At 39.9% G+C, this 15,848-nt stretch overlaps 2 protein-coding genes across 5 annotated transcripts; both read left to right on the plus strand.

Annotated features, from left to right (window-relative positions):
* Nucleotides 1–54: 54 nt before the first annotated feature.
* tmigd1 (transmembrane and immunoglobulin domain containing 1) lies at nucleotides 55–7,659 on the plus strand. Of its 2 annotated transcripts, XM_071460739.1 has the most exons (9): nucleotides 55–370; nucleotides 1,166–1,382; nucleotides 1,460–1,866; nucleotides 1,997–3,509; nucleotides 4,474–4,557; nucleotides 4,705–4,995; nucleotides 5,452–5,739; nucleotides 5,892–5,995; nucleotides 6,086–7,659. In XM_071460739.1, the coding sequence occupies exons 5-9, from the start codon at nucleotides 4,494–4,496 to the stop codon at nucleotides 6,095–6,097; spliced, it is 759 nt and encodes a 252-aa protein (XP_071316840.1). In that variant the 5' UTR covers nucleotides 55–370; nucleotides 1,166–1,382; nucleotides 1,460–1,866; nucleotides 1,997–3,509; nucleotides 4,474–4,493; the 3' UTR covers nucleotides 6,098–7,659. The 2 variants fall into 2 exon arrangements, with proteins under 2 accessions (XP_071316840.1, XP_071316841.1); XM_071460740.1 differs by having other exon boundaries at nucleotides 1,166–1,861.
* A 3,314-nt stretch (nucleotides 7,660–10,973) lies between these two features.
* LOC139607991 (protein PIMREG-like) lies at nucleotides 10,974–15,526 on the plus strand. Of its 3 annotated transcripts, XM_071461392.1 has the most exons (6): nucleotides 10,999–11,098; nucleotides 12,005–12,323; nucleotides 12,528–12,835; nucleotides 13,022–13,117; nucleotides 13,804–13,842; nucleotides 14,492–15,526. In XM_071461392.1, exons 2-5 carry the CDS (start codon nucleotides 12,015–12,017, stop codon nucleotides 13,832–13,834), a joined length of 744 nt encoding a protein of 247 aa, XP_071317493.1. In that variant the 5' UTR covers nucleotides 10,999–11,098; nucleotides 12,005–12,014; the 3' UTR covers nucleotides 13,835–13,842; nucleotides 14,492–15,526. The 3 variants fall into 3 exon arrangements, with proteins under 3 accessions (XP_071317494.1, XP_071317493.1, XP_071317492.1); XM_071461393.1 differs by lacking the exon at nucleotides 13,804–13,842 and having other exon boundaries at nucleotides 10,974–11,098; XM_071461391.1 differs by lacking the exons at nucleotides 10,999–11,098; nucleotides 13,804–13,842 and adding an exon at nucleotides 11,366–11,499 and having other exon boundaries at nucleotides 14,492–14,786.
* Nucleotides 15,527–15,848: the final 322 nt, after the last annotated feature.

Below are 15,848 nucleotides of genomic sequence, written 5' to 3' on the forward strand. Positions count from 1 at the left end.
TCAGCTCCGGCGGGCCACGGCCCATATTTCTCTTGAGGTCACTGCTCTCATGGCCTCGTTTTAGCCGCAGCAGCCATTTCCCAACTATGCTTTAAATGCTCTTGTCATATGAAATCCATACTTTAGTTAAAATGCACTTTTTAGTTTTCCATCGTGCCCCTGGGTTGTCACTCAGCTCGCCAATTAGGTCCGGATGCAGCCTGTGGCAAGCCTCAAGCCACGCCCACCTCACGACACACCTGTCCTCACGGCAGGACCCGAACACCCCCCCCCCCCCCCCCTCTGAACATTTTGGAACATTCCACAAGTCACATGTTCAACACGAAGTTGTTTAATATGTAAATTTCCCAGGGTAATGGGAAGACCGAAAGTAAGTTTTCTCATTTTCTTTTCTGTGTGTTTGATGTAACTGACGTGTGACTGAGAGGGTACATTTCAACATATCTCCTGTTACCTAAATGATTTCTTAGATGTTATTTGTTTATCTTAAAAATACAGTTTTTTGGAAAATCACAAGAATGTGCTCAGTAAACTCTTACTGGCACGCACAACATGGCTATATATCATGTGTTTGCTAGTTATATGCTAAAAGCTCAGCCCTGTTACTTTCAGTCAGAGTAACAGGAGTGAGTAGCAGTTCATTACTAGTAGGTTTGATTTATTAGCAGAGGTGGACTAAGTACACAACCTAACCAAGTTACACACCTCGATCTTCTAGTGTAGCCATCATTAGGCCATTGCTAAGTTTAAATTGAGCTATTCAAAAATGCAGCAAGCGCAACATGACTGATGAAGTTGACTGTGTTAGGTTTTCTCCTGTGACGAACACAGTGTATGACGTTTCACATTTTTAAGAATAAAATAAAATAAATTCTGCTGACTTCAAGGTAAGGAGTACTTTGTAGATATGTAGTCAAATGTACAATTTTTGCATTTTAAGTGTAGTGGAGTAAAAGTTTACAAAAAAATATACTCAAGTAAAGTAAAGCTACTGAAAAATATACTTAAGTACAGCACTCAAGTAAATGTACTTTGTTACCATCCACCCCTGTTTTTAGTGTGAATATTAGTTGATATTATGCTATTTACCAGATTTTTGAGATTGACATTCCTGAAATTGTTGGCCTTTAAGATCAGTTTTACAATGTGAGTATTACACTTACAGAGCGCCAATCCACCACTATGTCCTGCAGAAAAGCAGCGGCGCTATCGTGCTCGGCGTGATGCTGACCCAGAGAGGAGAAGGAAATGTTTAGAGAAGCAACGTGATAGATACAGGAAGGACCTTGAATCATGAAGGAAGAAAACCATCAATGGCCTCAGTGAGAGAGAAAAGTGCAGATGTCGCAGAAAGTGGAGGGAGACTTACCATAGGATCATAGGTAGGAAAGAAGCTGCAGAGCTATTTGCTGTCTTGAAAAAGACAGGAACAACAACTGAGTTGTTCTATGTCAAACAGGGAGCAGTAGAGAAAGCAGTTTCGGAGGTACCCAATGACGTGTTACCAGTTCCACGAGGATGCATGATGATGGCTGCATAGTCATGGTGACACAAAATGTGAACTGGGTGTTTTGTAATGTGAAGCACTGCACATTCAGTCATCAAGAGACGGCTCCCACAGCCACAGAAGAACAGTGGCAAAGTCCTGAAGCTGTTGGCAAATGGTGTGTGCTGAAGAATGACGGTAACCTGTACCCCGGCATCATCATAGACACAAGTGAAACACATGTTGAGATCCGTTTGTATGCAGAAGATTGGAAGAAACAGGTTTTTATGGCCAGCCTGCAAACACATCCTTCGGTGCCTGTCTAAAGACACTGTGTGTATCATCCCACCCACTTGAGAAGTCTTCCTAGAAAAGGTCAGGCAAGTTTGTTTTCATGAATTTATTGCAATTTTAGCTAAAAGACTAACGGACGTAGTTTTTGCAAGTGAACCATGTATTGTTTTGTAGGCAAACTATATTATTTATTACCTAAAATCAAGTTGATTTTAGGTACGAGGAGTTGGTGCAGGGATCTGGGAGCTTGTGTAACATGTTAAGCAGAGGACCCATACTGTGCGGGAGCCAAAAACACCCACCCATGGCATGCTGCAGGGGAAGGGGCGAGACTCACCTGTCACCCTCTCTGTCTATCTGTGTCTCCCTCCCTCCCTCTCTTCCTCTTTCTCTCTCCACCTCCTTCACTGTGAAGAAGTACAAAGCACATAGCACACCCCTTCAACACAGAAAACTCACACACACAATATGCACACTCAAGCACACACACAAAAACCACAGATACACTCAAAAAACATACACACATGCATGCACATACCTATCATTTATCCAACTGTTAATAAATTACATGATAAATTGAAGGTTTGGGTCTTATTTAAAAGGAAAAAATGGCTCAACATTTTTTGAAAAATACAACTTTTAATTAATTAATTAATTAATTGACCTGCCTTTAAACATGCGTTTTTAAATGACAAGCTTTGGTTATGACTGAGGAAAATGCTAATCTTCCTCCTAGACACATTGAAAAAAAAAAGAAAGAAAATTGCTTGGGATAATACACAATACAATTTTGAATAGTTTAATATGAGTGTTGTTAGGTTCAGTGTTGAAAAATCATTTAAAAAAATGAAGTTTGATTTGGAAAGGTTACAACAAGCAAATGTCACACAATGAACACAATGTTTCCATTTGTTTTCATATTAGACAAATGTAAAATCTGATACTTGTCTTAACTCTACCTTTTGATCATAATTACCATACTGGTTCACCTTAAATAGAATATAAGTATAAAGTGTAAAGTAAAAGCACTTGTAGGCTATACTGTGTATTTACCAGCTGTTTCATCAGCTTTTAACAAAGCTGTGGATTACTACTTGTTTATATCAATACACACTTGTGAATTTGATGTAAAAAATAAAATGAAATAAAGAATAACTTATATTTATATACAAAGACAACAATGACAAGCAAAAAGTTACTTGACCTTGTGTTGTGACTTTTATAAGTTTTAAAAGTAATTGTTGGCTTCCACAGTGACTTGCTTCATCAACACATGTATTATAGGCCTATGCTGTCAATTGTGTTAGTAAACTGAATTATCAATGGATTGTGGGCTTTAAAAACTTTTAAGTATTAAAGGCATATAAAAAGAATGTTTTCAAATTGATTACATCCACACCCAAGACATTTTAGTGCCACTTTAATGACTATAGCCAATAAAAACTTTTCTTGTGTTTGCACACTTTAAGTGCACAACAATAAAAGAGAGAGAGAGAGAGAGAAATGGGTGGGAAGATTGAAGGCGTATTGACAGGAACAGACAAGTGGAATGATGAGAAAGCGATTTAGGAACATGCAAGGGAAGTTATAAAAGTGTCCTCATCTGCATGAGAAGTCGCATATAAGAGCTCCTGAAGATTCAAACAGTCGTCCACATCGTCATATCCACACAGAGGCAACTTCGGAAATAAAACACGGACAAGAAATAGGAGGAAATAATCGCTGCCAGGTAAGTAACTCTGATGCAAATCATGCGTGAGGACACGAAAGTATGAGCTATCATAAATTTATATGTACATGCAGTGTTATAGTTTATTGTGTGCGTATGAACTGTAATTCTAGCTGTAATTCTAATGATTTCTTGTAAGTAAACCTCAATCACTTATTATTTTGTCATTATCGTCAAGTGATAAGTGCCAGCAAGTACAAACTGCAAAAGGAGACAAGTACAACTTAAGTAAACATTGACATTTAATGCTTAAATATCTCATATTATGATATCCTAAATGGGATCTGTTATACATGCTTAATGAGTAGAACTAAACACAAAAAATGTGCATGTACAGATATGCATGTAAATGATCTCTGTTCTGTTCTACAAATATCAGATGGCAAGTTTCCTTCTGTTTTACCAGAAATGTCTCACACATGGCAATTTCATGACAAACTAATGCTTTAACGCATTAGCAGTATGCACATAATTTTAGATGACACACACTGACAAGCATTTTGCCACCTCATGCACTGTGATTTTAATGGTGTTAACTACTGCTTCTTCATCTTGGCTCACTTATTGTTATACATTGCATATTCTTTATACAGCAGAGGAATATTAGCACTTTTGTGTTTCATTTTTTCTGCAGTCTATTTAATAACTTGCCCGTTTTAGGAATAAAAGAAGAGCACAGGAGGATTGGCTTGCAAATAAATTTTGATCAACTGAAAGAGAGGGGAACTGGAAATGTGTGATTGAAGTATTGTTGTTTGTGGGGACTTTTGGTGATTGGTCTGGCCTGTTAAATGTGACAGACAACGGCCTGACAAGTTGACGAAAGAAACTGAGGAAATTAATTCAAACTAACCAAAAAAAAATCGCTCACTGCACCAAAATGTGTGACTAAAATGCTTTTCTGTTGCAAATTTTGGTAAATTTAGATAAGCACTATATTAGTGATCTTTCCCTTCCTTTCAAGTTCACAGAAGGAAGATTAAAATGAAGATGATGTTCAGACCCTCTCTTTTACATCTGCTCCTCTACTGTGCAACTCAGACATTAGGTAAGCAAGCCTGGGTTGTCCTTCAGGTCACACACACTTTATCTAACCTTCAGCTAAATTATTCCAATAGGAAATTTCACATCTTTTCTGTAATCTAAGCCTTCACTGTTTGACTTAGTGATCCCTTAAAGTTTCAATTTTCCCAAGGTGTCAAGATCCAGTCTGACCCAGAAGTCAGCAGTGGGGGTGTTATTCAGACAGAGCTGCAGAAGACTGTGTCTCTGCTCTGCCTGCTTGACGGCGGCTCAGAGACTCAGGCTGACGAAGAGCTGGTGTGGCTGAGGAATGGCGCTGTGGTCAGTCTGAAGGAAGAAAACAAGAAGGGTCGCAGCAGCGTGTGTGTTACGCCCGTCATTCATGAAGATAATGGTGCCACTTTCACCTGCCACCTTAGTGGAAATGCCACAGTTAGTGCCTCAGTCACCCTGAATGTCACATGTGAGTCCCTTCAAATAAAGATCAGAATTCGTTTTTTTAAAAAAACTGTAAATAATATATAGATTTTTGGTTTACTGCCTTGTGAGCGACGCAGTGGATGGTAATGCTGGTCTGTCTGGCAGTTTGGAACATTTATGATTTTGGTTGAAATATCTCAATAACTATCAGATGGATTGCCGTCAAGCGTTGTACAGACATGAATGTCAAATGTCAATATTTTATGGTAATCTGAGGTCAGTCAGGATCAGTCTGGACCAACAGACATCTGCCTATCAACTGACATTGCCATCCATAGAGCCATGCTATTACCACAGCTATACATGCTACAAAATTAATGTACAATCTAATCTATTCTTGAAACGAAATGTGCACATCAGAAAATACAAAAACTATTATCTATTATTTGTTTCAAAAACCTCAGCAGCATTGATATTTCTCTGTGATGCTCCTCTTCAGATCACCCACAGCTCTCTGGGTCAGAGGAGGTCGTGGTAGAAGAGGAGTCTGTGCTAATCCTGCAGTGTGATATCTGGGCCAATCCACCAGTCACATCCGTATCGTGGTCACTAAATGGAAGCGCAGTGGATCTGTTAGCAGGTGGCTTCACGAAGACCAATGACGGCTTTAAAAGCCAGCTGACTGCTAACAGAGTGGGGAAGAGCCTGCATGTAGGCACGTATCAGTGCACAGCTTACTCTCCCGTCTATGGAGAACACAGCAAGCGCTTCCAAGTCACAGTGACAGGTCAGTTCACACAAACAGTAGGCCTGTGCCGCAATTTTGCTGGAGCCACATCTCCATGTTGAATAGTCTCATTTGTCACTAATCAGCAAATGAAACGATGAACCACTCAGTGATATGACGTTGAGGCTGATCGCCGTCTCTCCCATCTGTAGAAAAGATCCTGAAGTTCCCATTGTTGCCCATGATAGCAGGGCTGGTGGTGGTGACCCTTACTGCATTTTTTGCTGTGGTTTCACGGTGGAGCAAAATCACAAAGGTAACATAAAACAAATGTACATACGGCTCAGGGACTGACCCTGACTCCTTACAAACTGAACCTAATAATGCTCTATATCTCTTTTGACAGTGCTGCAAGTAAGTCGTGTCGAAAATAAGTGGTCTCCTCTGCCTCACCAAATGAGGCCATCAGGACTCACCCCTCTCTACTGAGTGCAAGACACTGTGATGACCCATTTAAATAGCCCCGTTTTTTATTTTTTTTTTATTGTATTTGACATTTTTTAAAAGAAAGGTTCAACATTTTGGGAAATGTGCCTTTCTGCTTTCTTGCTGAGAGTTTGAAGACAAATTACACTCTCATGGTATCTGCGTGCTAAACATGAAGCTACAGTAGGCTTAGCTTAGCTTAGCTTAGCTTAGCTTTGCATAAAGACTGGAATCAAAGGGAAACAGCTAGCCTGGCTCTGTTTAGAGGTAAAACCCCTTATGAAACTACGGTGTGTGGTTTTTAAACAGAAGAGATTTAACATGTTAATTGGTGAGCTTTAAAAGTGAGCTGGTTGTTCAATGTTGTTAGCCGAGACAGAATAGCTGTTTCTCCTGTTTCCAGTGTTTATGCTAAGCTAACTGGCTGCAGGCAGTAGCTTCAGGTTTATTGTACAAACTCACGACAGTAAAGCAAATTAGCATTTTTCCTAACGTGTCCTTTACAGTGTAGCACGCTGTCTACTCCACTAGCTGTTGGTCATTTAATTGACCACTGATTACGGCAGCAGGATCTGTCCAGTTCGCAACAAGAGATGATCCTTAACCTTATTTAATCGTGTCATGCACCTTGACCCTGTGATGCAAAAAATGGGTTTTAAGTTTCCATCACATGTTTTCTTGTTAATATATTTGCAATAATAGTGCCACAATAAAAGCCATAAGTTCAATCATCTATTAGAGAGTTATAGTTTAAGGACAGAATTTGGGGACAGTGAATTAATGTCATCAATGGGGCTCCTCTTTCAACACATGTAGGAATTTGCATGAAACGTGGTGTTATAGCTCTGCAGGCCTGATGCATTTTGAAACAAATAAGGTTTGATCTTTATTTTATTCTAATTTATTTTTAATACATTTCTATATTTCTCATCTGTCTAACTCATGTTATAAGCTAAGAGAAAGGCAACAGTTCTTTTAAAAGAATAGGAACTTTTGTAATGCCTATGTTGATGCTTTTAGCTCTCCTGATGTAAAAGTAGATGTACCTTTCAAGGACATATCTGTCAAACAGTTACAACAACAGAATAAACAGGTGTGTCTAATGAATGTTCATCTGAGGAGTGACTGAAAGTCGAAATCCTGGTTTCTAGTTTTTACATTTGCACTGAACTTTGCACTCAACAATACAATCAAGGCTTGTTAAAATCATGTTATACATTTACTCTTAATGAGACAAAAGGACAGGGACAACCATGTCATGAGGGTCAAGGTCTAGAGCTTTGTGTTCTTTCCAATAAAGAGATACTTAACTGGTTCACATAAAACAGCACAATACCACACAAGGATAAGAGCACGTTTTAAAAGAATGCACGGGTTTGATATCAGCTTTAAAAGGTGATCAAATGTACAATATAAAGACAAGCTTACTGTCTGAGTCATGGCTTTTACTGTAAAATAAACTGCTGGGTTTATACCTGGAGCTTTGAATCACCACTTAAGAATTTACCTTTTCTGTGTGCGGCAATTGTGTTCAAAAGTCAGTAATTATGAATAATATAAACGTCTAATGGATCCCTTCTGGGAAATGTGACTGTGACTGTCAGCTACTAAACACTTGTATGAAAAGGGTTCTGAAAAGAAAGATGCCACTCAACTGTAATTCAATTTTATTTGTATAGCGGCATATCATAATATACATTAGCTCAAGGCACTTTACAGGGCAAGGTCGAAACCTTACTTTATCATAATATGCCAAAATGAGGAAGTAAATGCTTTTTTAGTTAGGTTTTTGACCAAACTCAACAAATGCAAGAAAGAAAAGTCAGTCTGTTTCACGTTGAGACAAAAGAAGCAGTCTGATGTCTCCCTACTGACTGTGCAGACATGGAGAAACTGCCCTTCTGTATCTTCTTACTGGCCCTAAATGATAGACTGCTCTTTGCTTTGTGTCACATAGCTGTGCTCTCATACTGGGATGCCCATTTTGTCTAGATGAAATGTCCCAAATAGTTTTTGCAAAACACATGTTCATCACAAATTGTTTTATAAAACAAAATAACAAGTAAATTAAATGTTAATAAGAAGCAGACACACAGGTTTGTTAATGGCTTTATTAAGTCACCTTAGACTAAAACAAAATAGGTGGACATGACAAAGATTTCAAAGCACTTGTGCCTGGAAGCATTTTACATGCAGGTCTACAGTGACATCTGCTGGACACTTTGAATCCTCTCCTGTATCTCTGGTATTTACATTTTTATGTAACTGTGCAAAGACAGAACAAAATATCAATGTGAGAAAATGACAAGCTTCACTGTGTGACACAGAACAAATGAGCAACAGTATTTAGTGACCTGTTGTCCCTGTTCTATAGGTGTTGACACACTGCATAATCCAACAGGACAGACTGTTGTTTATTTATCATATGAAGGTATTTATTTGAGCTAATCTTTAAGAAAGTATTTCTACTGGGATTTAGAATCTATATTTCAAAGTAGAATAAAAGCATCATCAAAAGTATATTGGCCTTATTTCAATGTTTGCTAAAAGAAAAGATTATAGCAAAGCTATAGCTTTGGACATTAAATACTGTAAGCCTTTCACCATTTAATTATTTTATAGTGAGTGCCATGATGAGAGACTAAGACAGGGCTGAACAATAAAATATTAACTTACTCTTGACCGCATCAATATCAAAATATGATTATATAATGTAGTGGCATGTGGGGATAATTAATGGTACTTGTGGAGGATTACACATAAAAAGCTATTTTTCTGTCTTCCTTATAAATGGGACAGAAAAAATATTAGAAACATTTCTCAGTATACAGCAATCCAACAACACTACTAACTGGCCTCAAAAGTTGCCAAGTTGAATCAACATCTATCTCATGCCAAGTCAGTAAAAATGAAACATTATAATCCTCACAAAGATAAGGTTTATTGCAGGATTGTTGCATTGGATTTCATTAGAAGAACTGTAACTCATGGCACATAGCCTGTGTTCTGCTCATTTGTCGGAATAGAAAAGTTAGTATTGTGTATCTACCTGTACATAAAAAAAAGAAAAAAAAAGAACGACAGTACATATTTCAGAGAGGTAAGTGGAATCTCATTTTAACAGTCAAAAGAGTAGAGGAAAGCAAAGTCTCATTTCTTTCATTAAAGAAATAAACACACAACTCTTTTCCGTAAATTAATCTTCTATACAGCCTGTTCAACATAAATCCAAAAAAGTGTCACATAGAACTATACTTTCATGAAATAAATCCATAGCAGTGTCATATTAAATAAATAAATAAAAATAAATAAATAAATCCTCCACCATCATCCCTGTCCCCAAAAAACCAAGGCCCACAGGTCTAAATGACTATAGACCCATTGCCCTGACCTCTGTGGTCATGAAATCATTTGAGCGCCTTATCCTGTCCCATCTCAAATCCATCACTGACCCACTCCTGGACCCCCTGCAGTTCGCCTACAGAGCCAACAGGTCTGTAGACGACGCCGTCAACATGGCTCTCCACTTCATCCTCCAGCACCTGGACTCCTCAGGGACCTATGCCAGGATCCTGTTTGTGGACTTCAGCTCTGCCTTCAACACCATCATCCCGGCTCTGCTGCAGGACAAGCTCTCCCAGCTGAGCGTGCCTGACTCCACCTGCAGGTGGATCACCGACTTCCTGTCTGACAGAAGGCAGCACGTGAAGCTAGGAAAGCACGTGTCTGACTCCCAGACCATCAGCACTGGATCCCCGCAAGGCTGCGTTCTTTCTCCTCTGCTCTTCTCCCTGTACACCAACACCTGCACCTCCAGCCATCAGTCTGTCAAGCTCCTGAAGTTTGCAGACGACACCACTCTCATTGGACTCATCTCTGATGGCGATGAGTCTGCCTACAGGTGGGAGACTGACCGTCTGGTGACCTGGTGCAGGCAGAACAACCTAGAGCTAAACGCTCTGAAGACAGTGGAAATGATAGTGGACTTCAGGAAGAGCCCAGCCCCACCCACCCCCATCACCCTGTGTGACTCCCCCGTGGCTACCGTGGAGCATTTCCACTTCTTGGGAACCACCATCACACAGGACATTAAGTGGGAGCTAAACATCAGCTCCCTCATCAAAACAGCTCAGCAGAGGATGTATTTCCTGAGGCAATTGAAGAAGTTCAACCTGCCAAGGACTATGATGGTGAACTTCTACACCTCCATCATTGAGTCCATCCTCACCTCCTCCATCACCATCTGGTACGCTGCTGCCACGGAGAGGGACAATAACAGACTGCAGCATATCATCCACTCTGCTGAGAAGGTGATTGGCTGCAATCTTCCATCCCTCCAGGACCTGTACACCTCAAGGACTCTGAGGCGTGCAAGGAAGATTGTAGCTGACTCCTCCCACCCTGGACACAAACTCTTTGAGACACTCCCCTCTGGCAGGAGGCTGCGGTCCTTCAGGACCAAAACCTCTCGCCACAAAAATAGCTTCTTCCCATCTGCTATCAGCCTTATCAACAAGGCTAGAGAGCCCCACTGTTGCTGATCAATTGCACCAATCACCAGAAAAAATTCCTTGTATGTGAAAACATACTTGGCAATAAAACTGATTCTGATTCTGATTCTGATTCTGATATTAGTTTGTATGATGTTAAAACACACTTCTCTGACTCACTTTTTCTTTTTCTCTTTTTCTCTTTTTTTATTGTCCTGCTTGCTCCAAATTAACTCCCAATCAAAGTGTTTACATTTTTAATCTTTGAAACCACATGTCACATTTGCACGTCGGGACGTAACGTATTGCGTCACTGACGGAGCTTTGCGTGAAGGGCGTGGTGATGACGTGTGTGCGCGTCCGCCGCCAAATTCAAACAGAGAAAGAAACAGGAGCAACAGGCGGCCGGGGCACAGAGGACGGACGAGTCTCACAGATTTCAGGTAAACTAGCAGTGGAGAAGGCGGTTTGATAACTGGCCTTCTTTTGTTTTGGTTGTTTTATTTAACATAGATGAAATTCAGTCATAACGTTACCCGAGCTACCGAGCTGTTAAACTGAAAGCTAGCTAGCGGTGTCCCCATGGACACAGCAGCTCTTTGTGTTTATGAGTGATAACCCCAGGGCTTTTTATTGATAATGTAAAAAACTTAATTAACGTTTCCATTTGTGACCAGTTATTCCCTCTTCTGGCGGTGTTTTGGATAGAGCCGAAGTTAGAAAGGGCAGGGCAGCCTGCCAAGCAAGAAATCCCGATCAGACAATAGCCACGGACTTTCACTAACACAACTGACTGCTGCTTGAGTGTATGGATTATTTCGTTACAGAAATAATGAAAATACAGGTAACCGACTATCGTGGAGTAAATTCCTAAGATAAGATCAACTTAGATTACAATAAGATTGTAAAGAAATTGTTTTGTGTGTTTCTCTCTATTTTAATACTTGGACATGTATCTCTTATTTACTTTTGTACCACCTAATGTGATGTGTTAGATTACTTACTTACTTCAAATGTTATGCATTGTAACCCTTAACTTTTACATACAACTGTGTATTGTAGTTTTCTGTTTTATTTAAAGCTGCAACTTACCATAAGTGTCCTCGCTGAAGATCTATTGTTTAATGAAATGCTGATTTAAAAATAAAAAAATGTTAAGCCCCATCATAGTTTCCAAGTGACTGGGTTATTGCAACTGCAATAACTACTATTAAGTAAACTGAGAAATCCATTTATTGTTTCAGCATTATTTTTACCTAAAATCTGTGTAAAGCTCTTGAAACATTTCAACTTATGTTTTATTATTATTATTGTAATACATACTTTGCTGTTTTGTTATCTTATTTCAGCTCAGTCAGCATGGCGTCTTCAATAATGGATGGAGTTGGTAAAGCTGTGGTTGGAGTCTGGCGGGCACATACAGTCCTGGATGAGTCTGACGGGGCAGAGAGCTCCCCTGAAGCCCCAAACCGTTTTCGCAAGCTCCGCTCCTCCTCTTCACTTAACTCTCTGCGAATGTCTTTGCGCAAGCGGCTCCCGCTACGTTCTGTCCAGACCAACTCCCTCCCTGAAAATCCAACTTGGGAAACCCTAAAGGAGCAACCAAAGCCAAGCACGGTCCGCAAACTTACTCGCAGTGCTCGGAACTCCGTCAGCGGAGTGTATCAGGTGAGGATGAATTGGCATGGTTTTACGTTTGCTGGAGCTGGAGGTGTTAGTCCATGACAAAGAGATTTTGTGTGTGAAAATTTCTTTCTTTTCTCATTTCTGATGCTATATAGATCAACACCAACAACAGCTATCAGTTAATTGTCCACCCCCACCCCCCATTATCATCTTATCTTCCTTTGTGTCCTTTTCTCTTTCACCCAGAGGCTGCAGAGGACCAGAGAGTTTGCACGTGAGGAGTGTTTGGTAGCGACCCCAGGACGGACATGTGATGGGGAAGAAGCTGGTGTATCAACTTCTCACACCCCAAGACGTACGCCTGGCCGAGCTGCAACACCCAGACACACCCCGAGATCAACAGCCACACCTGGACGTACTCCAGGCTCTAGAGGAAGAAGGACTCCTGAAGCTAGTGTACGAGGGGTGAAAACAGGAGGAGGCAGGAGGCAGCTGGTCCGCATGGCTGCATTACGAAGTCCCTTTGCCTCACCCAACACACAAAACCAGAAGCTGTGAGTCTTATCATTTATATACTATATATTATTATTTATCTTGTTATTTCATAAATTATACAGCTGATAGATTTTTGACTTTGTTAGTTGCTCCTGGTGTTTTTCAGATTTGGTTCCTTGTTTGTTGCTTTTATTTCTGTTTTTATTTCTCCCTGTTCTGAGTGTTTGCTTTCTCTACTGAAACAGAAAGTTTGACCGAGATTTGGAGTCTGTGTCCAGTGGACTCAAGCGGCTCAAACATCTGTCCAAGGCCTTCGATGACATAATTGGCAGAGATGACAGGTGAAGCATCTTAATTTTGAGTTAAATGTGTTCATGTCAATTGAAATATCTCTGTTCTTTAATTTTATGATTAATCAGAAATGTTGTTTGATTGTATTAGTTTTTTTTGTAGTTGTGGATAATACATGGTAGGTTAAAGGCAGTTTGTTGTCCTTATTTTATGGAAGCCACTGGTCCATTTCCTTTTGTTCAAAATTATCCTGCATAGAGGAGAGCACACAATCACACGACCTTCCTCTGTTTCCTCACCCTCCCACCCAAAGAATCCCTGTCTGTAGAGCAGCTTGTTGGTCCCCAGAACTCCTTCCCCTCCCCCCACCCACATTCTTCCCGCGTCAGTTTGAAACTGGGTCTGTGTTTCTGGTATTCGGATGAGGAGGGAGTGAAGGGTGGGGAACAGCAGGAGGAGAGGTTATGGGAACTGGGAACTGGAAACTGGAGCCAGATGAAATGACAAAAATGTGCTTGAGAGAGCCTGAAGTATATTTGCATCACTTCCTGTGTTGATATTCAAAATGTTAAAGCATCCGGAAAGAATTAGATACTCTGTGAAAAGCAGAAAGGCTCGTGGACAGTGACCTTGTCTGTTATCAGTGTGAATTACGTGCAGCCAAACGCTTTCCTTGCTGTATGTCCAGCTCGTCTTGTGGGAATTTAAACACAAGTTTGTTTTCCTCCTACAACAGGCATTTCAACTATTCCCTTATTACGGAGTAGGGAAGAAGGTAAATTCAAACATCAAAAAAAAATATGCCACTAAAACCAGATGAGCTTTGAGAATATATGCTCTGGGCATAACTAATTTGTGACCTGAAAGTGCATGGCAGACTTAGCCTGGTGTCTGTTTCGATGCATGAGCTTCAGTGTATGAAATTGTTAGTTTCTGACCTGTTCCAGTGAAAAGCTGCTCTTTTGTTATCTGATGAATAACTCATGTTGTCCATGCAAAGGATGCTCGTCTTGTCTATCAGACTCACACTTCCTGCTTCCTTTACTGCACTTTGCTTTTCATATCGACTCGTTCTCTGTCGCCTTATCAGTTCTTAAATACTTTCTGCTACTTACAAGTATGCCTGCAAGTCTTGGAATAGCCTTAAGAAATTGGAAGTATGTTATCCAAAGTCAAGGCTATATGATACTGATACTAATAAATGTCCCATTGTTTCAGAAAACAGTAGAGAATAGAAAAAATTAACAGCAGTAAAATAACGTATACATTTAACAATAGGAGAGAAGTGTATTGATGAATGATTACTTTTGTCCTGTTTTCCATTTTTCATTGGTATTAAAGCAATTTTAAAACATGCGGACACCTGGTCTCCATTACTCTCTGTGTATGCTCTCTGTGGTAACTGTTGTTCCCTCTCTCTGTAGAACCAGTACAGAAGGACGTTCTGGAGCAACCATGATGAGAAAGTTGGACCCTAGTGGTAAACTCAGTCGCTCAAACCTCACACGTCGAGCCACGCACCTCTCAAACACACTCGGAGGTTGGGCCCACACAGCTGCGAACACTATTCGCAAACCCAACTGAACTACATGTATGTGTGTATGTAAAACACAGGTCCTTTATAGCTATATTTCACATTTATCATTGAGGTATTTACATGTAGTCTTGTCATGATACTGGGAGACTGTTACGTGGCAGCTTGTTTTTATTATCTGTGCTGTGTGTAATTAGCAGCAGTATGTAATTCTTGTGTTTACTTGTCTCAGGTTAGCTAGTTGTGGGTAAAATATCCTCATTGTAGCTACCAAAGAGATTTCTATATTGTGTATGTACTTGTGATAGCTGCTACAACCAAATGTCGTAGTTACATTTTCAAAATACTAATATTGTCGTTTGTATTCACTCACTGCATAGAAACGTTTTGCTAGTTTCTGAAATCTACTTTAAAAGAAATGCTGCATGAGACCAAAATTGTATCTGCAGAACTAACACTAAATGTATTGACAGAGGGGAGATGCATTTTCCTCTATTTCATATGTATGCAATGATGTTACTAACATTTGTTACACCTTTTTTAAGTGTCATTTGATCATGCCAAATTGTAAAGTGTATTTTCTATGAAAGGGGACCTTTTGATATATAATATGAATGGGATTAGATGGGAATACTTTTACCTTGAGGGAGAGGCCAGCACTTTTGATGGCCTGTGTATGATTCATGCACCAATACTATACACATTAATCATCTGATAATGTGATGGGGAAGATGTAATGGCTCATTACCTGATGACGGCGATGATGATGATGCTATAAAGCCATATCCACCAGGTTATTAGAGTAGTGACTGTCAAGGAAACAGCCTTAAATGAAGCAAAATGTCTCTCTTCTGCCAGAGTGAGACATCATGTCTAAATGTGAAAAAAACTCCACACAATAAAATGTATAAGCTTCAACCCAAAAGTCTTTATTTTCATTATTGCAACACATGTAATCTGGGCTGCTAGTGACACAAAATAATAACTTCCTTTCCACATAATTGCTGGTGTCGCTCTTAATGAAATTTCCACATTGTCTCAAAATTATGAAATAGGTTTTATTCTTGTGTTGTGTAGTTTATAAAATATGAAAATATGCTTGGCACTGACCAGCTACAGCATTAAAATGCTGCTTACTCTTTAATGCCATAGTCATGGCTGGACCAAGCTCTTTTGAGGCCCTAGAGCAATAAATTGTAGATCCACCTACTGACCTCCACTATACTTACCAGTTTTTTGTTGTTTTT

The sequence above is a fragment of the Trachinotus anak genome, unplaced genomic scaffold (assembly GCF_046630095.1).
Source record: "Trachinotus anak isolate AG129_WGS33_773 ecotype Australia unplaced genomic scaffold, CSIRO_AGI_Tana_v1 ptg000024l, whole genome shotgun sequence".
Classification (NCBI taxonomy): Eukaryota; Metazoa; Chordata; class Actinopteri; order Carangiformes; family Carangidae; genus Trachinotus; species Trachinotus anak.